At 42.9% G+C, this 24,188-nt stretch overlaps 1 protein-coding gene across 3 annotated transcripts in view; it reads left to right on the forward strand.

Annotated features, from left to right (window-relative positions):
* Window positions 1-986: 986 nt before the first annotated feature.
* Window positions 987-24,188, forward strand: part of SEPSECS (Sep (O-phosphoserine) tRNA:Sec (selenocysteine) tRNA synthase) — a 195,505-nt gene continuing 172,303 nt past the window's right edge. For 2 of the 3 annotated variants that reach the window (XM_073609197.1, XM_073609187.1), the window contains exons 1-4: window positions 987-1,350; window positions 10,133-10,287; window positions 16,946-17,064; window positions 17,156-17,314. In XM_073609197.1, the coding sequence (XP_073465298.1) occupies window positions 1,237-1,350; window positions 10,133-10,287; window positions 16,946-17,064; window positions 17,156-17,314 (547 nt within the window). In that variant the 5' untranslated portion in view covers window positions 987-1,236. The remainder of the gene's footprint in view (window positions 1,351-10,132; window positions 10,288-16,945; window positions 17,065-17,155; window positions 17,315-24,188) is intronic. The other variant, XM_073609205.1, reaches the window with a different exon arrangement.

The raw sequence follows: 24,188 nt of genomic DNA on the forward strand, positions 1-24,188 counted from the left end.
CTGTTTATTGGTAACAGAAGATCTGAAATTGACTACCTTACGTCCCACCTCTGAGTTGTGCTGTGGTTTTACTCCTGCATCCTCATTGGCAGGGAGAAGAGCGAGTTGCAGGAAGGACTCCAGCAGGACTCTCAGTTACTGAAAAAACAGACTGATTTCTCCCGTCCTTAGGAAAGGAGAACCAGCCTATAAATTCCAAGAGATGCCAGACCAGTGCTGTCAATAGCCGGGGCAGGACAACAAGAGGAGGCTGGGGAACCCCACAGTGGCAGAACACCAGGGCCCGGTGGCAAGACAACCTTTGCAACCTTGATAGTTCTCCCACTGCTTTGGACTCTTATATTTTCTTGGTATGCTGGTGACATATATCTCTTGTTTTCTGCCACCCTGGGGGGCCCCAATACAGTAGGAAGGGAGCTCACTGCTGAACATGTGAAAGGGCCATTGTGGGATTGTAGTAAAGGGCCCCAGGATATATATTTATATATATATATATATATATATATATATATATATATATATATATTTGCATTTTTTAGTTGCCCACCTACTTTTGTCCCTGTCCCCCCATGTGCGCCCCCTAAATATGAAAGCTGAAGACGCCACTGGGAGTCATGCCTTGCAATGCCTCATGGGACTTGTAGTTTCACAACAGCTGGAGGGCCGCCAGTTTGAATCCCTTTATTAGCTTTGTTGTCCTTCTCTGGACTCTCTCCAGTTCTGGCACATCCTTATAAACAGAAAATGATTTCAACCTTTTACTACATAATAAGGAAAATGATTAAACCTAGAGCAGACAAACTCCAATGAAATGGAACCAATCACATTCTATCTTCGGCTTATTCAGGAAAGCTTTGTAAATGCAACATAGAAGCTGATTGGCTGTCATGCACATCTGCTCCAGGTTCTTTTACTCATATTGTCGCTGTAGTGCTTGTGGCTTCTCATGTGACTCCCGCCCTCTAGTGGTCAGAAGCAGCACTGCACTCATACACAGAACTACATGGCAAGAGGAGCGTCTGAAATTTCAGGCCACAATACCACGCCCCCTAGGCGGGTCTTGGCCTTGGCCTCGAATCTAGACTCTCTAGAAGAGCGTGTCACATCGGAACTCGATTAGCACATCCTGGAACTTCTCCGTCGCCCATTGGCTGCGTAGGTCATGGTAGGCGGTGTTTGTCGTGGCTGTGTCACGCTGTAACTGAGGCACCTTTGTCAGTCCTGTCCTCCGCCGTTATGAACGGGGAAAGTTTTACTGCCGGAGAGCAGCTGGTCTCCCCGGCCTACATCCGCCAGGGTCGGGAGGCGAGGCGCAGCCATGAGCAGCTCATAAGACTTTTGCTGGAGAAGGTGAGAGCTGAGGGGCGGCCACGTGACTCGGCAAGGCAATGCATGATGGGACATGTAGTTCTGACGCTGGAGCTGCTGTCATGGGGCTCTGGGCTGGGGAGCAATGTGGCTGCCAGGTTAAAGGACATGGCAGGTGGAGGGACCTGTGATAACAGCTGTTAGGAGTAGAAGAGGAGACAGCTGTGTGTCCTTCTCACTGCTACATTCTAGTCTCCATGCAGGAGATCATACCTGGGGATCATGTACATCTCAATCTCTGTGCTCACTGCCTGTCTGCATGTGTGTTCTCAGGGCCAGCTAACCCTAGAACATGCATGTTCACATCTTCCCGTGTTCTATACCGCAACCCATCAGCAAATGCAGAAGTAAAGCCTCGTACACACCATTGGATTTTCCGAGGGGAAATATTCGATGACAGGCTGTTGGCGGAAAATCCGACCGTGTGTACGCTCCATCGGACAATTGTTGTCGGACTTTCCGCGGATAAATGTTGGATGGCAGGTTTTCAAATTTTCCACGGACAAATGTCTTGTTGGATTTTCCGAGCGTGTGTACACAAGTCCGTCGGACAAAAGTCCAAAGTACAAACACGCATGCTCGGAAGCAAGGACAAGCTAGAGGTGGTCGGTCTTGTAAACTAGCGTTCGTAATGGAGAATTAACATTCGTGACGTGGCAAATTATGAAATCTCCAAATGCAGCGCACAATTCTCTTCTTTATTTAATGGGATAATAAAGAAGCTGCTTTGCTGGAGATACTGATGGAGTTATGGTAAACTAATTTTCAAATGATTTTTTTCTAGTGATATCAAGAATAATATTGTTATGCTCCCTTTTTTTTTTTTTTTTTTTTTTTGGCATGTTACCACAACACCATTATCCAGTAGTTTTTAAGATCAAAGATACAACTATGTTGTGTCCCTTGTTGATTTTACATTGTATTTTTTAAAATGTAACTGCCTACTCCCAAACTGTCATTTGAAGTAAAACACATAGCCACGTATTATTCTCCACAATTATTTTTTATTGTGCGTTAAAAAAGAAAACAACTAAAATTAGACATGCTATCTGCCAATAGAACTTAACCAAAAAGTGCATTCTATGCATCCAAAAATATAGAAAATATACCAAATCAAATCATTATTCAACCAAAAAAAAAATAATGTCAAAGCAATAACTCTAAGGCCAATAATAAATAACACATTATCTCCTCCAATTCCGCAACATGGCTGGTTGACAAACGGCCGTTCAGAAACTAAACGAAATGAAAAGCGCAAACTAACACGAAATTAGTAGAAGGAGCCCACAGGGTGGCGCTAAGGAGCTGAAAAACAACGTAGTACGTCTCTACGTTTGTAATTGTTGGCCAACAATTGTGTGGCCGTGTGAATGCAAGACAAGTTTGGGCCAACACCCATCAGACAAAAGTCCAAGGTTTTGTTGGCCCACGATCCGATCGCGTGTACGAGGCTTAATGCAAAGAAAATTGCTTACGGCGCATGCGCTATGTGTGTGTCAATAGGTTTTCGAATGTGACAGAACACTAAGGCGGCAGCGGACATCTTCTTACACCCAGACAAGTCTTCAATTCCATACTTATTTTAGCCGTTAACTCACCTTATATACTGAAATAGACAATTTCACTGCGACCAAGTGAAATTAGTCTATTTCAGTGTATATAATCAGTTTGCCACTGAGCAGTGCGGGTAGTACCAAGATGGCCGTTGCCACCTTCTGGCTGCTTTCCTGGGTGTACCAAGATGGCCATCGCCACCTTCTCCCGGTGGTTTTATCAGATAGTCACTACCCGCCCCACTGCACAGGCGTGATGCGCAATCTAAGTGACGTTGCCTCATGGCCATTTTGGTACACCTGTGCACTCGTCCGCCATAAGCCTAGAGTTAGAAGTCGGCAAGCAGACATCTTTATACACCCGCCGGCGTGTTGCTTTTCACAGTTGTTTTTAACAGTAAACTCGGCTTATAAGGTGAAATACATTATTTAGAAGTCCGTAACACTGTTTTGATGTTGAATTTTAAAAGCAGCGGCAAGCCTGCTGATCTCACAAGTTTGCTGATGTGACTTAACACCGCTGCTTTTAAAATTAAACATCAAAATAGTGTTACGGACTTCTAAATACTGCATTTCACTATATAAGCTGAGTTTACTCTTAAAACTAACTGTGAAAAGCGAGACTCTGGTCGGTGTATAAGGATGTCCGCTTGCTGACTTCTAACTCCAGATGGCCATGAGGCAACGTCCCTTTGGTTGTGCATCGCACATGCGCAGTAGTCCGGGTAGCGGGTATCTGATAGAACACCTGCTTGCCTGGGAGTTTAAGAAGTTTGCTGCTGGCTTTGTGTTCTGTCAGATTAGGAAACCTGTTGGAATGCATAGCGCATGCGCAGTAAGTGGCTTTTTTTTTTTGCTCATAACGTCACTTCTGTTACATTTTCTGATGGGTAGTGGTATTCTGACAGGACACCAATATTGACAGCCCGTTGATTTTAATGCACAGGAACTAGTGCAGTAGCTTCTTTTGCAAATCCGGCCACACCAAACAGCATGATACCACAGTGATTGGGGTCCCCACACAGCTACCAGAACACCACTCTGTATACTGTATGTAGAAGATGCTGTATACAGTGCTGACAGATGCTGCATCTGTTCATTTACACTTTCTGAGACTTTAACTGCTTTCTGGCCGTATACTGTGTGTGTGTGTGTGTACACACATACATACACACATACATACAGGTAGGCTCTCCTGTGCAAAAATCACGTACCTGTTCATGGCTGAGCGAATGACAGACAAGAGCCTTGGGTTGCTAAACAACCCATGACTCTCTATAGACAACAGCGATGTGCCGTTTATTTTTATTTATTTTTTGGTCCCTGAAAAGCAGGAAAGGAGAGCCTGTAACCAGTAATTTTGATACATTTACACTGATAATCACTGCCCTTCAATGCTGCACATCAGTAAAGAAGAAAAATTACTTATTTGCAAAATTTAAAAAAACAGAAAATTAAGAAAAATATTAAACAAAAAATAAAAAACCCAGTGGTGATACCACCAAAAGAAAGTTCTGTCTCAAAATAATTATAAAAATGTCATTTGGGTACAGCGTTGCAAGACCGTATACTGACCTTTCTGACCGTATACTGTGTGTGTGTGTGCATACAGGTAGGCTCTCCTGTGCAAAATCACGTACCTGTACATGATTCTGCAGATCCTGGTCTTGGGCGCGCCTGCGCACTGCCGGCGGCCTGCCTTCGCTGTGATTGGACACAGTAGGAGCCAATCAGCGGGTCCCGACAATCATTCGGGACACAGAAAGAATAGCGTTCTGTGAGAAGGGAAGGCTGTGATCCTACAAAGCAGGAACAGGGATCTCTGCCTTCCCATGGCTCTGGCGTGTTCGGGATCCTAGTCCCAACCCACCTGCCTGATCCCGCCAGGAAGCCGACACTGCACACAGCCAATCACAGGCAGTGAGACATTTCCCGGTCCGCTGTCTGCTGGAAATGGGTTACAGGAGTGCAGAATGACCTGCACTCCTGTAATCCACAGGAGAAGTATAGCTAAACACGCTTTGGCTGTACTTCTCCCTTTTAAAGTACCAAAAATAGCGAGACGCTGTATAATTTTTGAAGCAAAGCAAATGCAACAGTGTGAACAGGACTGTAAGGTAACCATCTTATTTTGTGACATTGATTGGCAATAAAAGTTTTTAAAAAAACATGTTTAATGCCACATTTTGAAGCAAGTGTAAACAAGCCCTCAGTGAAGGAAATTGTTCTTTTGGACCAGGTTAGACTACTTTAACCACTTGCCGCCCGCAATATAGGAAATGATGGCAGCAAAGTGGTTTCAATATCCTGACCGGACGTCATATGACGTCTTCAGGATATTAAGCAGCTGCGCGCCGATCATTGTTGCGGTGTGTCAGTCTGACTCACCGCAACTCCCATCTAGGTAAAGAGTCTCTGACCTGAGACTCTTTACCATGTGATCAGTCGTGTCAAATCATGGCTGATCAGGATGTAAACAGGAAGAGCCGGTGATCGGCTTTTCCTCACTCATGTCTGTCAGACGCGAATACCAGGAGAGCCGATCGGCTGCTCCTCTGACAGGGGGGTCTGTGCTGATTATCAGCGCACCCCCCCCCCACGGATGCCCACACTGGAACACCAGGTATGCCACCCTAGACCACCAGAGATGCCAGTCGGTGCCCACATTGGATGCCAATCGGTGCCGACGATGGGCATCACTGATTTGCAGGCATTATTGTTTGGCACTGATTGGCATCCATCAGTACCATACATTACAGCCCATCCGTGCCGCATATTAGTGCTCATCAGTGCCACCTCATTTGTGCAACCTCATCGGTGCCCATGAGTGGCACCTTATCAGTGCAGCCCCATCAGTGCCCATCATTGAAGGAGAAAACTTACTTATTTACAAAGTTTTGTAACTCAAACAACTAAAAAATGTATTTTCAAAATTTTCGGTCTTTTTTTTTTTTTTAATTTGTTTAGCAGAAAATAAAAACCGCAGAGGTGATCAAATACCACCAAAAGAAAGCTCTATTTGTGGGAACAAAATGATAAAAATTTAGTTTGGGTACAGTGTAGCATGACCGCGCAATTGTCATTCAAAATGTGACAGCGCTGAAAGGTGAAAATTGGTCTGGGCAGGAAGGTGTATAAGTGCCCGGTATTGAAGTGGTTAAAGTTCACTAAAGTAGGGAGTGAGGCGTTAACACAGGCAGTGAGTTAGTGACATACTGTATGTTCTTCCAGCCTCCTGTCAAATGCCCCTGAAAAGCCGTCCAATGTGGATTGCTTTTTTGAAGGGCAGCAATTATGGCCAAACATACATATGGCCCCTCCACATCATACGCAATGCCGGGAACGTGCATTTCTGTTTGCATTCATTGCACAGGAATGTGTTGTCCTTGCCAGACGCTTATTGGGTCTATTAATTGTTAATAGCACCCCAAATGCTTATAACATAAATACGTGCGTGTCTGCAGCCTCCAAAACCCACGCAACCACATGCAGTTTATGTCACGCCTGCTGTACTTTTTGCATGTTTCCGCACGTTTGGCAGCCCCTTGAAATGTATAAATCAAATAAATGTGTTTCTCTATCTCTTTAAGCACTTGATTATTAAAAATCATTTGTGAATAACAACCAGAAATTGACAATGAAGAAATTAAAAAGAAAAAATCACACCTGCAGTGTTCTTAAAAAAAAAAAAAAAATGGCACATGCCGATCAGCGGGTCTCAGCCAATGATTTCTGGCTGGGACCCGCCGATTGGCTGAGCGAATGACAGACAAGAGCCTTGGGTTGCTAAACAACCCATGACTCTCTATAGACAGCAGCGATGTGCCGTTTGTTTTTATTTATTTTTTGGTCCCTGAAAAGCAGGAGAGCCTGTAATCAGTAACTCTGATACTTTTACATTGATGATCACTACCCTTCAGTGTTGCACATCAGTAGAGAAGAAAAATTACTTATTTGCAAAATTTAAAAAAACAGAAAGTTAAGAAAAATATTAAAAAAAATAAAAAAAACCCAGTGGTGATACCACCAAAAAAAAGTTCTGTCTCAAAAAAATTATAAAAATGTCATTTGGGTACAGCGTTGCAAGACCGCGCAATTGTTATTCAAAGTGTGACTGCGCTGAAAAATTGGCCTGGGTAGGAAGGAGGTGACAGTGCCTGGTAGGCAAGTGGTTAACACACACTAGGCAGAGCTAAAGGTGTGGGGTTTTTTTGTTTTTTTTTTCTTGTATTCTCTGTGTGTAAACCTTTGTCGTCCATCTGTAAAGACTCACATCAGAGCTACATAAGAGAAGGAGTCGTTTGTCGTTGAAAAAAAAAGCTTTGTTAGTTAAACAAAGAAAAAAAAAACTGGCTCCTAACTTTTTTTTTTTTTTAGCTGGCTCCTAGATTCAGAGCAAACCACAGTGCTTTTTGTGCTGTAACAGTTGGTGAGATTATGTTACCTCTGATTTACAGTCTCCTGTCATTTTTCTTTGTTTTTAAAGAGCTATTTGCATAGCTACTGGAATTCTAAGGAGGTTTTCCACTGAGGGGTTCACTCCAAACAGAAGACATACAGGTAGATCCGGTAGGCTCCTACTAGTTTGTAGTCCTGCTGACCTGCATCCTGGGTGTTTCTGCACACATTGTGAAGTCGCATAATATAAACTAAATTAAAAAAAAAAAAAAAAAATACAACAAAAAAAAAGTGGGCCACGGCACGTCCTGGAATGACTTCAGATATTGCTAGTTGGTTAAACACTCCATTATCTGCTAAACGCTGAAATATCTGTTTTAGGTGAACTTACCATTTAAAGAAAACACCATGTATATTGATCATTTAAAGGTCATCTCCTGTCAAACATGAAACCACAGAATTCATAGGTATGCAAAGATACCGATGGAGGCTGTAGCCCTGAAACAGAGGAAACTTAGAGGGTAGAGACACAGGCTGCTGGGGAAGGGAGTATTGGAGGGATCTTTCATCTGTATCTTTAAAGACCAGATACAGTTACTTTAAGAGCCCTTTCACACTGGGGCGGTTTGCAGGCGCTATTGCGCTAATAATAGCGCCTGCAAACCGACCCGAAAGTGCCGCTGCCTTAATTCCAGTGCGAAAGCCCCGAGGGCTTTCACACTGGAGCGATGTGCTGGCAGGACGGGAAAAAAAGTCCTGCTAACAGCATCTTCGGAGCGGTGAAGCAGCGGAGTGTATAACGCTCCTTCACCGCTCCTGCCCATTGAAATCAATGGGACGGCGCGGCTATACCGCTGGCAAAGCGCCTCTGCAAAGGCGCTTTGCGCTGGTATTTAACCCTTTCTCGGCCGCTAGCGGGGGGTAAAACCGCCCCGCTAGCGGCCGAATACCGACGGTAAAACGACGCTAATAATAGCGGCGTTTTATCGCCGACAACGCCCCCGCCCCAGTGTGAAAGGACTCATACAATACTAGATCAAGATATCATTCATATCCCAACTCCAGAATTTATTTTAGTTTTGGATATACGGTAGTAGAGAAGAATGAAAGTTTGTGTAACCTCATTGGGAACATTTTTCCACATTTCCTGTCCCTGCAATTCGACGACTCCCAAAAAAGGGAAAATTCTCCACTTTGCCTAGAAGTCTTCTATTGCCACAAAGGTCCAGGAGACCAATTACAAGATCCTAACTAGATGGTACAGGGTGCCCACGACTCTGCATTGCATCTTTTCTCAGGTACCAGACACCTGTTGGTGATGTGGTGCTGGACAGGGCACAATGCTACATAGTTTTTGGGACTACCCAAAAATGACACAGTTTTGGAAAGCAGTGGCCGGGACGGTTAAACACCTGATGGATGTTGACCTGGCGAGGAAACCCGCAGCATGCTTGCTGTACCTCATGGAACGACCCATTAAAAAATATAAGGCTTCCCTTACAATTCACCTATCAAACATGGCAAAGGCGTGTATCCCTTTGTGCTGGAGGTCTGTGAATCTGCTTTCGAAGCCTCTGTGGTTTTCTTAAATTAATGAATATGAAGGACATGGCAATGGCATAGGGACATGGAGGACCTCACAAGTACCCTACATAATAGGGAGGAGATCTTTCATGACACCTGGAGGATGTGGCAATATTTTGTGTACACTGATGCCTATTTGCAGGAGGTCTCGCAACCCAGCTGAGCCCCCCTGGGTGCTGTGGTTATTTGTCCCTAGGCGAGAGAGATTGCTTTTCCTGGTCTCTTCTTCCTTCCTCTATCTACCCCCTTATTCTTCTCCCATACCCTTAATTTTTGTGATGCATCCCTTGCAGTCTTGGTAGTTATCCAGCCATGATATTTTGTCCAGTTGGTTGTTAGCCCTACCCCGGCTACAGTGGCCCCTGGGGCCTCTCTGGCAACCCCCCGCCCCCGCGTTTAGCAGCTTTTACCAGAGTCACACGTTTTTACAGCTCTAACGCCGGTCCTCAGAACGCACTGACCCTGAGTTTATTTTGCAGCTCAAAAATGCCTATGCCACTTACAGCTCCTGAAAGCCTGTGTGTGCATGAGGCCATAGAAAAACATAGAGAGGAGTTTTTAAGCTGTTAAAAAAAATATGCCTGATGCTCCTAAAAGCGGCTGTAAAAACGCCCCGTATGCATGGGGCCTAATAGTCTCCATAGGAGGGTAGACCTGCTTGTTGTGATCTTTCTGAATGTTTTTGTCTTCTCCCGATGTTGTATCAAATCGCATCAAAATTTCAGCGCCTCCTGGATGCTCTTCACCCCCTGCCCCCCTCTTTATCTGTCATGGTTACTATTATCACTAAAAGTGAAAGAAAATCCCAAATTATGGGTTGTTCCCAGAACAGGAGTAGAAGGAAAATCTTCCAATGAGGACATTAGTTCTAGTGGCCCTGGTGTCGACCCAGGGATGCCCTCACTTTGGAGGGGTTTCTTGGCTATGGAACAGGAAGTGAAGGAACATCTCCCCTATGAGACACAGATGGCCAAAAAACTGACAGGGGTTATAACCCTCCCTGTCCACAATATATAAAAAAAATGTTGCCTTTAGTTCTAATTTAACAACTGGCAAGGGGTGTTCTCTGTCACCCCTGTAGTCATATGGTAATAGCCTACACTGCATCAGGTGATGTTCATCTTGGTTTTTGGATACATGAACAGCAATATCTTCTTGTTTTACAGACCTTATTGTAATTGGTATACTAAACAAATTCCATTTTTTTTTTTTTTTTTTTGTCTCCTCAGGGGAAATGTCCACAAGAAGCTTGGGATGAAAGCACCATTGAACTTTTTCTGCAGGAATTGGCTGTGATGGACAGCAATAATTTCCTTGGCAATTGTGGTGTTGGAGAACGTGAGGGAAGAGTTGCCAGCAGCATGGTTGCCCGTCGACATTATCGGTACGGCCAGCTACAAAAGGGCTGGTTGACACCTTTTTCAGTACATTGTATAGGCATCACCATTGAACTCTATGTAGCATGAGTTACATATGAGTTTTGATGAAGGTACATTAAGGATGCAGCAAGTGGACTGATTTTTTTAACACACCTCAAACACACTGGTGTAAGCGGGCACTTATGCTCTATGGGCTGGATAATATTTGAAAACAGGCAAAGAAGACTAAGCAATGGCTTCTGATATCCACAGCAACCAGATCTGATTTTTTTTGCAGAATGAATCCTGACCGATTGCTATAGGCAACAGCTACACTTTTCCACTGATTGCTATAAATAAGCCCCATTTAATTTTTATATACGCTGCTAAAAATGTACATGCAGTATTAAGGTGCAGGTTCCTGTATGTGTTTAGGTTTCATTTGAGTCAGCCAGGAAGGCTCAAAACCCCAAGGTACCCAAATAATGGCTTCAGCTAGGAAGTAGACGCATCCTGCATCTTACTTCAGTCAGAGAGGCACTTTTCACAGCTTGGGGCTCTCTGTATTACCTTCTATTTTATTCAAATTCTTACCTAAAGATTAATTATGTCTAATTTTCAGAAGCGTTTTGAAACAAATGTCCAAATAACTCAGGTTCCTTAAACCACCTTTAAAATATTTTGCAGAGATACTTAAAGCAGAGCTAAACTACTGCTGAGCACCACAAACCAAGTATGTACTGCGGCAAAGTGACTCCTCTGTGCTGGATCACGTAGCTAATTCATAATCTGGCATTTCCGGGTAGGGGGGCCTGCCACTTCTGCTGTGATTTTTCACGGCAGAAGTTGATCAGCGTGTGCCGGCGAACGGATGTCCTCTGATCGTCAGGAAAATGCACAGAACGGAGCTCTGCCTGTCTAAACAAGGCAGAGCTTCGTTCTACCTGGGAAAGGCTTAGTGAAAGCTCCTCACTTAGCCCACACAAACATTGGCTAGGCACACATTTAACTCTTTGATAGCCCTAGCAGTTTCATCCCTTCCCAGCCAGTGTCATTAGTACAGTGACAGTACATATTTTTAGCACTGATAAAAGTGTCAGTGTTAGAATGTCTGCTGCAATATCGCAGTGACCACCATTACTAGTATAAAAAAACTACATAAAAAATTCCAGTCTATATGCCATAGTTGGTAGACACTATAATATTTGTGCAAACCAGTATACACTTATTGGGACTTTTTTTTTTTTTACCAAAAATATGTAGCAGAATACAAATCAACCTTTATTTATGAAGAAATTAGTTTTTTTTGTTTTTTTTTTTCATATTATATTATATTTTTTACATTGTTGGTCATTTTTTTGTTTATAGCACAAAAAAACAATACCGCAGTGGTGATCAAATACCACTAAAAGAAAGCTCTATTTGTAGGAAAAAAAATTACATACATTTTACAGAGTTGCATGACCACGCAATTGTCAGTTAAAGTAACGCAGTGGCGTATTGCAAAAAAAAAAATGGCCTGGTCGTGAAAGGGGGGGGGGGGGGGGGTAAATCTTCCAGAGGTCAAGTGGTTAATATTCAAAGCAAACTTCCCCATCAATCCATGTCTTCATGTTTTATTTTGATTAATGCCGCGTACACACGATCGGAAATGCCACCAGCAAAACTCCGATGAGAGCTTTTTGTCGGAAAATGCGACCGTGTGTATGCTCCATCGGCCTTTTGCTGGCGGAATTCCAGCCAGCAAAAGATTGCGAGCATGTTCTCTATTTTCTATCCGAAAATGTGTTCGCCTGTATGAAATTCGGACGTGCAAAAAATCACGCATGTCCGGAAACAAGTTGAAGCATTGAACTTCATTTTCTCGGCTCGTCGTAGTGTTGTACGTCACCGCGTTCTTGACGGTCGAAAGTTCAGAGAACTTTTGTGTGACCGTGTGTATGCAAGGCAAGCTTGAGCGAAATTCCGTCAGAAATACCATCCAAGTTTTTTTTCTGACGGAAATTCCGATCGTGTGTATGCGGCATAAGGGTAGAATATTTATGTAGTATTCCTGGAATTAATCTGCCCTCAGCTCAGGCATGCAGGCAGGAGGGTGTGCTTTGCTGAGAAAAAGCCTCCTCCCCTCCTGCAGACTTCTGGGATTTACAACATCATTTACCTAGGCCTGAAGAAATGCAAAAAAAAAAGTTTAAATCAAGGAAATCTCATATTTCCTTATCTATTTATTAAAGCTAGCAGCATAAGGATTACAAATAGTCAGTGTGGATTGAGAGTGAAGTTCTGATTTCAGGTGAGTCTGTTATGAGAGAAATAAAAGGGCTGATATTGCTGGCTTCCTTCTGAAAATGCAAAGTGCCTGGCTGTGTCTGACTTCAGTACATTTAAGTCGCATACCCAGAACATGCATGTTTTCAAAAATGGGTGTCAGAATTCCCTTTCTCTATACTTGTTCCTTGTGAGCACTGAAGCAAAAGCTTCAGCATGATAACCAGGCAAATGGCATCCCAGAAGAGGTTAGCAATGGCAGTGTCTATTATTCCCTCGTGACAGATTATTATTAAAGGGAGCTTGCCAGGATGGACTTATAGAAGTCAACATTGCTGACTTGTTTCTGAAGGTACATGTAACATACAGCTAATTGCATTTTTTTTTTTTTTTTGCACAGCATACAGATGGCCACTCCACTGTGCACTGTAGTGTATATTAAGCTTCAGTCACACAGATATAAAAAAAAAAAAAAAAAAAAAAACATGTAAAGTGTTTTCTAATTGTGGATCTGAATGCAGCTGCATTGTTTTCAATGGGTCCATTCACACAGGTGTATAAACATGAGCTGCTTTCAGATCCATAACGTAGAATCCAAACATATAAGTACATGCACCCTGCCGGGAGAAGACGGTGATTATCGCTAGCGACTATAGCGGCCACTAGCAATAATCGTGGGTAAAACCCGGCATGCTGGTTGTATCCAAGTTGATGGATTGATCAGCTTGGTACATTCAGCCTGCCCATACACAGTTCGAATCTCGGCCGGTTACTGCTGAACCGGCTGAGATTGGAATCGTTTATGGCTTACCTTACATGTTGCTCCTGTGACTGTGTCACTCATAACACCCTTCCTTCCGATCCCCTGAGGTATTCTAATGGTGGGCATACCCACCGATCAATCTCTTTTTTTTCGTTCAGCCCACAGGCTGCATGAAAATTAAGTTTACAATATATGCCCAACAAGGACCAGCAACGTACTGGTATGTTATATGTTATACCAGAATGATGCCTGCAGGTTTAGGTATCATCTTGGTATCATTCTTTTTAGCCAGCGGTTGGCTTTCATGTAAAAGCAATCCTAGCGGCTAATTAGCCTCTAGACTGCTTTTATAAGCAGTGGGAGGGAATCCCCCCCCCCCCCACCGTCTTCCGTGTTTTTCTCTGGCTCTCCTGTCCCAACAGGGAACCTGAGAATGCAGCCGGTGATTCAGCCAGCTGACCATAGAGGTGATCAGAGACCAGAGTGGCTCCAAACATCTCTATGGCCTAAGAAACCGGAAGCTACGAGCATTTCATGACTTCACCGGATGTAAACAGCGCCATTGGGAAATTGGGAAAGCATTTTATCACACCGATCTTGGTGTGGTCAGATACTTTGAGGGCAGAGGAGAGATCTAGGGTCTAATAGACCCCAGTTTTTTCAAAAAAGAGTACCTGTCACTACCTATTGCTATCATAGGGGATATTTACATTCCCTGAGATAACAATAAAAATGATTAAAAAAATATAAAAATGAAAGGAACAGTTTAAAAATAAGATAAAAAAGCAAAAAAATAACAAAGAAAAAAAAAAAAGCACCCCTGTCCCCCCTCTGCTCTCGCGCAAAGGCGAACGCAAGCGTCGGTCTGGCGTCAAATGTAAACAGCAATTGCACCATGCATGTGAGGTATCACCGCGAACGTCAGATCGAGGGCAGTAATTTTAGCAGTAGACCTCCTCTTTAAATCTAAAGTGGTAACCTGTAAAGGCTTTTAAAGGCTTTTAAAAATGTATTTAGTTTGTCGCCACTGCACGTTTGTGCGCAATTTTAAAGCATATCATGTTTGGTATCCATGTACTCGGCTTAAGATCATCTTTTTTATTTCATCAAACATTTGGGCAATATAGTGTGTTTTAGTGCATTAAAATTGAAAAAAGTGTGTTTTTTCCCAAAAAAATGCGTTTGAAAAATCGCTGCGCAAATACTGTGTGAAAAAAAAAATGAAACACCCACCATTTTAATCTGTAGGGCATTTGCTTTAAAAAAAAAATATATAATGTTTGGGGGTTCAAAGTAATTTTCTTGCAAAAAAAAATTATTTAGTTTTATTATTATTAAGTGGTTAGAAGAGTGGGTGATGTGTGACGTAAGCTTCTAAATGTTGTGCATAAAATGCCAGGACAGTTCAACCCCCCCCAAATGACCCCATTTTGGAAAGTAGACACCCCAAGCTATTTGCTGAGAGGCATGTCGAGTCCATGGAATATTTTATATTGTGACACAAGTTGCGGGAAAAAGACAATTTTTTTTTTTTTTTTTTTCACAAAGTTGTCATTAAATGATATATTGCTCAAACATGCCATGGGAATATGTGAAATTACACCCCAAAATACATTCTGTTGGTTCTCCTGAGTACGGGGATACCACGTGTGAGACTTTTTGGGAACCTAGCCGCGTACGGGACCCCGAAAACCAAGCACCGCCTTCAACATGCCTCTCAGCAAATAGTTTGGGGTGTCTACTTTCCAAAATGGGGTCATTTGGGGGGTTTTGTGCCATCTGGGCATTTTATGGCCTTCAAAACTGTGAAAGGTAGCGAGGAGTGAAATCAAAACTTTACGCCCTTAGAAATCCTGAAGGCGGTGCTTTGTTTTCGGGGCCCCGTGCGCGGCTAGGCTCCCAATAAGTCCCACATTAGTGGTATCCCCATACTCAGGAGAAGCAGCTAAATGTATTTTGGGGTGCAATTCCAAATATGCCCATGGCATGTGTGAGCAATATAACATTTAGTAACAACTTTTTGTAAATTTTTTTTTTTTTTTTTTTTGTCATTATTCAATCACTTGGGACAAAAAAATGAATATTCAATGGGCTCCACATGCCTCTCAGCAATTTCCTTGAGGTGTCTACTTTCCAAAATGGGGTCATTTGGGGGGGTTTTGTACTGCCCTGCCATTTTAGCACCTCAAGAAATGACATAGGCAGTCATAAATTAAAGGCTGTGTAAATTCCAGAAAACGTACCCTAGTTTGTAGGCGCTATAACTTTTGCGCAAACCAATAAATATACACTTATTGACATTTTTCTTTTACCAAAGACATGTGGCCGAATACATTTTGGCCTAAATGTATGACTAAAATTGAGTTTATTGAATTTTTTTTTTATAACAAAAAGTAAAAAATATCTTTTTTTTTTTTTTTTTTTTTTGTTTCAAAATTTTCGGTCTTTTTCTGTTTTTATAGTGCAAAAAATAAAAACGGCAGAGGTGATCAAATACCATCAAAAGAAAGCTCTATTTGTGGGAAGAAAAGGACGCAAATTTCATTTGGGTACAGCATTGCATGACCGCGCAATTAGCAGTTAAAGCGACGCAGTGCCAAATTGTAAAAAGTGCTCTGGTCAGGAAGGGGGTAAATCCTTCCGGGGCTGAAGTGGTTAAGTACAAGCAGCATGAGTATCTCAACTCTGTCTTCACATAAGCTTTCCTTAAAGCATAACCCTACATAAGAGCACCAAACTGAGCTGTACAAAAGTCCAAACTGCTTTAATGGTTCACATCTAAATATTTTGGCTTTTTAATATGTGAACCATTAAAGCAGTTTGGACTCACATTTCAGTCTGATACCCCTTCTGTGTTTTGATGACTTTCTGAGTACCCACTGGAGGGTAGCAGTGTTGTATATGAGCTGCCTAAGCGAAGCCAGTGAGCTCTATAAATGATAACTTTCATTTCACTGCTCTGTACAAATTAGTCTTCAAATCCCAGCACCTCTTGGATGTTCTATTTGAATTCATATACACTTCCCACATTCAACTCTAGGGCTCAGACTGGGAGACGGATGGGCAGCACTGTGAGCCAGTCACATTTTACTGCGCGGGCTAATGCTGTTGGACAAATACTGGGAGCTTGCTGACAGGAGGAGAGAGCAGAGTGATGACCCTGACATGTGGTGATGCTCATTTTGTTGACCAGTCTGCAGGTTGGTGGATAAGAATCTCTGCAGTGGAATAATGTTATGACTCCAACATGGCTGAATGGTCTGTCATGGGTACCTGGATGACAAGTGGCTGAATAAAAATAAAACACTTTGATAGGCAAAACATTAAATGTGCATTTTAGCTGTGTTTTTAGTTGTTTATCTGGAGTTTGTATTTAAATGCCGGTACTTCTTCAGCAGAAGATAGATTGTTGACATTTCTCTTTCCTTTCTGTACTGTAGCAGATGTGACTTCACCCCGGGGGATTATCTTATCACACAGCCTTTCCCGAGGGTTATTGTACCTGGTAACCCAGGCCGCCGACTCACGGCTTGCAGTCTCTCCTGAGAACATTGGCTGTTTACATTTATTGGAAAAATATATCATCTGTCATGACTGATTCCGTCTGAGTCATTCCAAGAATTTCAAGTCATTTTTTTTTTTTGTTATTGCAGACTCATCCATGGGATCGGAAGATCAGGAGACATCGCTGCCGTACAACCTAAAGCTGCAGGCTCCAGTCTGTTAAATAAGCTAACCAATTCAGTGGTGCTGGATGTTCTAAAAATTGCAGGCAGGTGGATTTGCAAATTCTATTTCAAATCATGTCAAAGTGCGGCACGATGACAAAGGGTGTTCATTACAGTTCTGACTTACAATTACAGGTGTGCGAACGGCAACAAGCTGCTTTGTGGTCCCCATGGCAACTGGGATGAGTTTAACCCTGTGTTTCCTGACACTTCGACATAAGAGGCCGAAAGCAAAGTACATCATTTGGCCGCGAATAGACCAGAAATCTTGTTTCAAGTCGATGATCACTGCAGGTAAATTGTGAAATGTTAAGCTCTGGGTAATGAGTCGGTTATGGCTGACAAAGCCAAACTTCCGCTGGCCACATTGTATCAGTAATGAGAGGAATATGAATGCTTCCACTCTTGACCTTTGCTAAAAATGCAAGTTATCTGACCATTGTCATGCTGATACTTTGATTTCATTCCTTTGAACCGCTGACCTGGAATTGGCACACGGATAAGAAATTCTGACTTTTTTTCTTCTGCCTTTTATATGCTGAATTTGCGTTCTAGCTCTTAGGCTGGGTTCACACTAGTGCGGGTTTCCCTGCATACAATAGAAGAAAAATATTACAGCGCACACATGCAAAAAAAAACATTCACCTCCAGCAAGGCTAGTTTAAAAACACCTAAACGTTCTCAAAAAGACATTTTCAAAAATATGGGGATTTGGTCACACCATATTGCTATATGGTGCTAAGCCCATTTACTGCGACAAAGTACCACATAATTATTGGGTCCTACACTATCCGTAGATTTGTGAGATCCTGCTTCTCTGAATCATGAGAGCTACACTCTTCTAAATGGGAGAATCTTGAGGTCTCCACCTATGACACAAGTGGACACTAATGAGAGGTACTTAGTGAGGGAATAGGGTGCTCCTATCCCAAAAGGATTTGGTCAGAATCCATACAATACTCAAACAAGATATTTGGGGGGCACACCTTCTCATTAAAGCTGGTGCAACCATAAGACCATACAATAGAAGAAAAATATTACAGCGCACACATGTAAAAAAACATTCACCTCCAGCAAGGCTAGTTTAAAAACACCTAAACATTCTCAAAAAGACCTTTTCAAAAATATGGGGATTTGGTCACACCATATTGCTATGTGGTGCTAAGCCCACTTACTGCGACAGAGTACCCCATGATTCCCTGCATACAATTCTCATGATGGGTGATTGTGAGCGGCTCTCTTTGGAGCCAATTCACACATCTCCATGGAGGCTGCAGAGAGGATTGCACAGGAGTCTTGTGCATCTTTTGCTCCATTTAGGGGCCGAATTTAGCCAAAAATTCAGCCCACAGGACAACGGGGATGCACTGGACCCCTGCTGCGAGCCGCATCCGGTATCTGTGTGAACCCAGTCTTAAGCTAACTATATACGACACCAATTTCAGCAGATTCCTGCTGAGTTAGCTGAAATTTAACCTGTGGGTGACCCTGTTGGCACCACTTGACTTGACCATCTTTGATTTTTTTTAAATCAAAATAGCCGACTGGAAAATTAAAGTGTACTAAAGTGAAAAGGTTCACCTTTACAGAAAAAATTATAAATGCACGTTTTTGTTATATATTTTTTTTACCTGCCAAAAAAAAAAATTTTTTATTTATTTATTTATTTTTTTTTGTTCGGGACCTGTAAAGCATTGCACCCACCATCAGCAAAGCAGATCGTGGGTGTAATGCCATGGTTCTGCAGACAGTCTGTGTGTCTGTTTGCCCATACCTCCGACACGGGCAAGCAGTTACGCTTGAGACAGAAAGCTCAATGAATTACTATAGCGCCAAGGTAGTTCATTGCGCACTACAAGCCAACAGCCACAAAGGCTGTCGGACTTTGTAATTTTCTTAGTCACAGAGCACTGTGAAAGGATGATGCAGCCGGGCGGGTGGAGATTGTGACAGCTAGCCAGGGGAGTAGATCCCCCCACTAGCTGTCAGATCGGGGGGATCAGGGGAGAGTGGGGGCTGGTGTACATGTATAGCACACTACTCCCTTGGGAGCTGCTGTTAGTTCATACCTTTATGTTAATGGATTCCATTTTCCTCCCCTGCATGAATAACATCAGCATACAGTCCAATAATTTTAAACAGAACTTTATTTCTCTTGATTGCTGAGTGTTACAAGATTTCTTAAGGAAGTACGAGCTGCCTCTTAATTTCCGGTTCCATATGTATTCACCGTCATTTCCCATGTTGAACTGACCAATGCCCCTCTGAAAGACATAGTGGTATATGGATGCTGGAAGCCCCAGGCCTCACCTATCTTGACTCCTGCAATCCTCCCACGTCAGTTCAGGAAAGTCCTGGATGAATGAGTACTGCTGGGTTGCACTCCCTTGCTCTCTCCCACCGACATTCCATGGTTAACACAGAAAGCCGATCCCAGTCTACTCCAGCCTTTTAGCAGCTACTTCCCGCTCCGCATGTCCAGAGCCATCCCAGCCGGTGATGTCTGGTACATTTCTCCCGGAATCTCCTTCTGTTGCTGACTGATGTTGCTGAACCATCCAGTACCGAGGTCTCTGAACCCTCAGGTCTTCAGGTTCAGTTCTTTTGCTATCTAGCACTGAATACACATTACACCCCCAGGCCTTTAAGCCTGCTCCTTGCTGATCACATCTTTGCAGCCTTTCTGGATTCAATTCCCATCTCCAACCACACCAGGAAGCATGAGACCTTAGCTTTTATAACAGTCCCGCCTATGCCCAAACAGAACAATGATTGGCTCAGAGCGGTCTCCAAAAACTACCTGCCACTCTGCTTCCCCAGTCCACTCACCTTCCAGAACATTTCAGAGAAAGTGATGGAAATCTTGCAGGGCAGAGTGTAGGTGGCCACACCCACCTGTATTCTATCAAATCTCCCAACCAAATTAACCAACCAGCCTAACCAACAGGGTAAGACACTGGCAATTTACCTATCACTTATCCTAACTAACTAATTGGCACCCACCTAAAGGTGGTGAGCACTACATATATAACATGTTACTCCCTGAGTATGGATGTAGCATGTTACAAAAGGTGAACTTATCCTTTTTAATGCATTAAGTTAAAAAAACTTTCACTTGTTAATTCTTTCACTCCCTAAAATAGTTGCCTCCTCTTGATTCAGCGTTGTGCTCTAGTCTTTTTTCCTGCACTCACAGAACAGATTGAAAGCAGCATTAGCCTTTGAATCCTGCTGGTGTCGGTCAAATCCAGCGAGGGGGGAGCACTTTTGAGCTGTGTTGTGTGTATCTATGGACTCGTGCAGCCCAGCACAGGAGCATGTTTCACCATAGCACATGACTTGCTATTGGGGCACATTCAGGAGAGGAGGAGCGGACAGTGCCAGTGGGGTACCCCCAAAAAGGAGGTAAGGGGTTGCTCTGTGCAATATCCTTACACAGAGCAGATGAGTATAATTTGGGTATAAAGGAGGGGAAAGGGAGCCTTTAGTATGACTTTAATAGCCAAACTGGTACTGCAGTCACAATGTTTGGGTATTCAGGTATGGATAGCCTTGGACACAGAAATACAGAAGCCAGATTTTGTCAGGCACATGGCATTTTCATTTGCCAGCCTGTATATATCTTCAACGACAGGTACACTTGAAATGGGTTGGTCTTTTTTAAGGTTTCACTAATAGCTACATTGTTTTTCTATTTTGGACAGGACAGAGTAAGGGAGGGTTATAACCCCCTTCCTCCTTTTTATTTTTTTCTCCATGCTGCCTTCACTCCTGTCGCATAGCCAAAATGGGAACGGAACGGAAATCCCTCCAAAATGAGGGAATCCCTGGTTGTCACCAGAATTGTCAGAACTAGTGTCCCCAGTGGAAGATTTCCCTTCTTTTCCTGTTTTGATGTTCACCCAAAATGTGGGATTTTACTGTCGCTGTTGATGATAATGGTAAACAGAACAAATGAAGGGTGAATCTCCCTAAGGGGGGCACAGACCGCAATAAAAACCTGAGTTCTAATCTTTCTCCACGCTATGCAAAACAAAACAAAAAATAGTCTTTAGTGAAACTTTAAAGGATAAGTTCACCTTTTGTAACATGTTACATGCCTACACCCATATTCGGGGTGTAATACATTACAGATGTACCAAAAGCCCCCCCAACTCCAGTATCCGTATTCACTGTTGTCAGAATACAGTAATGGACAGGAGATTTTTCTGACATGTCCCTTTAACAGAACTCAATTATTATCGACTTCTGTTGAGAAGGGAGGCCACACATTGATGGAAATGCAGTTGGTCCAGCAGAGACCAGCCACATTTCCATCAGTGTGGGCTCCTCCTGTGTGGCAGAGGTCAATTATTTTAATCACGTTGGAAAAATTTCCAGTGATCGGAAAAATTGGGCTTTAGTTATCTTTTGAGACACACTGATCTTCAGGACAATGCACTGTATAAGAGAAATAAGTAGGGTTGTCCCGATACCACTTTTTTAGGACCGAGTACAAGTACCGATACTTTTTTTCAAGTACTCGCCGATACCGATTACTGATACTTTTTTTTTATGTCACATGACAGTGTTTTTTTTTTTTTTTTTTTTTTTTAGGGGGGGGCAGGGGGTGAACGGTTTCTGTGTGGGTTTTTTTTTTTTTTTTTTTTTTTTTTTTTTTATTTACATTCATTATTTTTTTACAATCATTTTTTTTATTCTTTATTGCAATATGTGTGGTTTTTTTTTTTTTTTTTTTTTTTTATCAGCCCTGTTGGGGGGCTTTGGTGAGATATCAGGGGTCTTAACAGACCTCTGATATCTCCCCTTTGAGACAGAGAAAGAGACCGAGGATAGAGCTTCCCCAGTCCCTTTCTCTGCAGCCTCAGCTGAACTGAGAATGAATGGAGAGAAGACAGCGGCTCCTCTCCATTCATAAACTGACACATCGTAATCACAGGAGATTACAATGTTTCAGTTATGTGAATAGACGAGTCAGCTGACTCTGTCCATTCACACAGCGGAGAGGGGGACAGCGGAGGAGGACAGAGCAACGGAGGGGGACAACGGAGGAGGACAGCGGAGGGGGACAGAACAACAGAGGGGGACAGAGGAGGAGGACAGTGTAACAGAGGGGGACAGAACAACGGAGGAGGACAGCGGAGGAGGACAGAACAACGGAGGAGGACAGCGGAGGAGGACAGAACAACGGAGGGTGGAAAAGTGGTGGGAGAAACTGCGCTAAAAACCAAGTACAAAATAAAATACAGTGAAAAAGCAGCAATCCTCACAAAAACATCAATTGTGAAAAGGCATAAAGAAAATAAGAGGATAAGAGGTTGCGCTAGTACTAATAAAACACAATAAATACTTTGCAGTGAAGAAAGAATTCATATGAGGATTATAAATAAATAAATGTGCAAAACTCAGTAGAAAAAAATTTATATATAAAAGTCCATAGATTAAAGCATCACTCAAGTGTTGTGAAAAAGTCCATGAGAATAAAACATCAATGAAGTGTTATAAAACGTCCAAATCACCAAAAAAAAAAAATTGTAAAAGATTGAAAAAAATCCAAGTGGTAAATAATAAAGATCTGTGTTAACTAGGAGGGGTCCACCACCAGATATTGAAGGGGTTACTCCTTACCAGAAGGCCATGACCCCCCACTACAGAGGATCACAGCAAGCAGAGATCTTTAAAGCCAAAATGGAGATTACCAGCGGTGTCCACTAGGGGTCATCTCGTCAACAACCACTCCAATAGCCCAGGGCATGGATACCAAAAAATAGAAGGGGCTCACATAGTGTAAAACCACTTTACATTTTATTAAAAATAAGTAAAAACAGATATACACTTACAAAGTGTCAGATGGAAAACAGCCTTAAGTCCGGCTCCGTGGCCACCGGAGCACGGACAAACCCGTCCTACTGGAAAGCAGCTCGCTTGGGGGTGACGTCAGCGTGTCGTCTGGCTCCGCCCTACGCGTTTCGTGACATCATCACGTCTTCCAGGGGCACAGGCGGCGCACTGCGTCACCCCTCTTAAGTAGCGCTGAGCCGGACCAAGCCTCACTACGGATCGCTGTGCACAATGGACCGCATGGACCGCCGCACGCACTTCCGGTACTGAAGTGCGCTCCACAGTGCCAGCAACCCCCGGAGACCACATAGCCCAGACAGCACATCTAAATCTATACATATCCATAAAGACTAGCACATTAAATTGTTACCCAACAGGGTGCCTAGTACAGAATAAACTTAATAACCAATGTATATATACATACATATGCACAATTCCACACCAAACGGACAGAACATACCAAAATAAGCTATCCCTCCGATTCGTGCCACCATAGACTCTCCAATCAACCACAAGCGATCTGAGTTGGAGGAGTTAAGCCAAACAGAGATCTTATTGGCGTTGGGGGAGAGTTGGTGGGCCAATAAAAGCCTCCAAACGAGGGGATGGTGAGGGGCCGATAAGAGCCTCTAGCATAATCCCATCTTGTGCAAACGACAGCGCCAAAAGGCGTATGTCATTTTCCCTAGTGGTCGGAGGAAGAATTGGACTTTAAGCAAAAAGTAAAAAATAAAATAAAATAAAGTGGTTTTACACTATGTGAGCCCCTTCTATTTTTTGGTATCCATGCCCTGGGCTATTGGAGTGGTTGTTGACGAGATGACCCCTAGTGGACACCGCTGGTAATCTCCATTTTGGCTTTAAAGATCTCTGCTTGCTGTGATCCTCTGTAGTGGGGGGTCATGGCCTTCTGGTAAGGAGTAACCCCTTCAATATCTGGTGGTGGACCCCTCCTAGTTAACACAGATCTTTATTATTTACCACTTGGATTTTTTTCAATCTTTTACAATTTTTTTTTTTTTTTTTTGGTGATTTGGACGTTTTATAACACTTCATTGATGTTTTATTCTCATGGACTTTTTCACAACACTTGAGTGATGCTTTAATCTATGGACTTTTATATATAAATTTTTTTCTACTGAGTTTTGCACATTTATTTATTTATAATCCTCATATGAATTCTTTCTTCACTGCAAAGTATTTATTGTGTTTTACTAGTACTAGCGCAACCTCTTATTTTCTTTAGAACAACGGAGGGTGACAGCGGAACGCCGGAATGGAGGGGGACAGAGCAACAGAGGGGAACAGCATAGTGGGACAGAGGAAC

This window comes from Aquarana catesbeiana, linkage group LG01 (genome assembly GCF_042186555.1).
Source record: "Aquarana catesbeiana isolate 2022-GZ linkage group LG01, ASM4218655v1, whole genome shotgun sequence".
Lineage (NCBI taxonomy): Eukaryota > Metazoa > Chordata > Amphibia > Anura > Ranidae > Aquarana > Aquarana catesbeiana.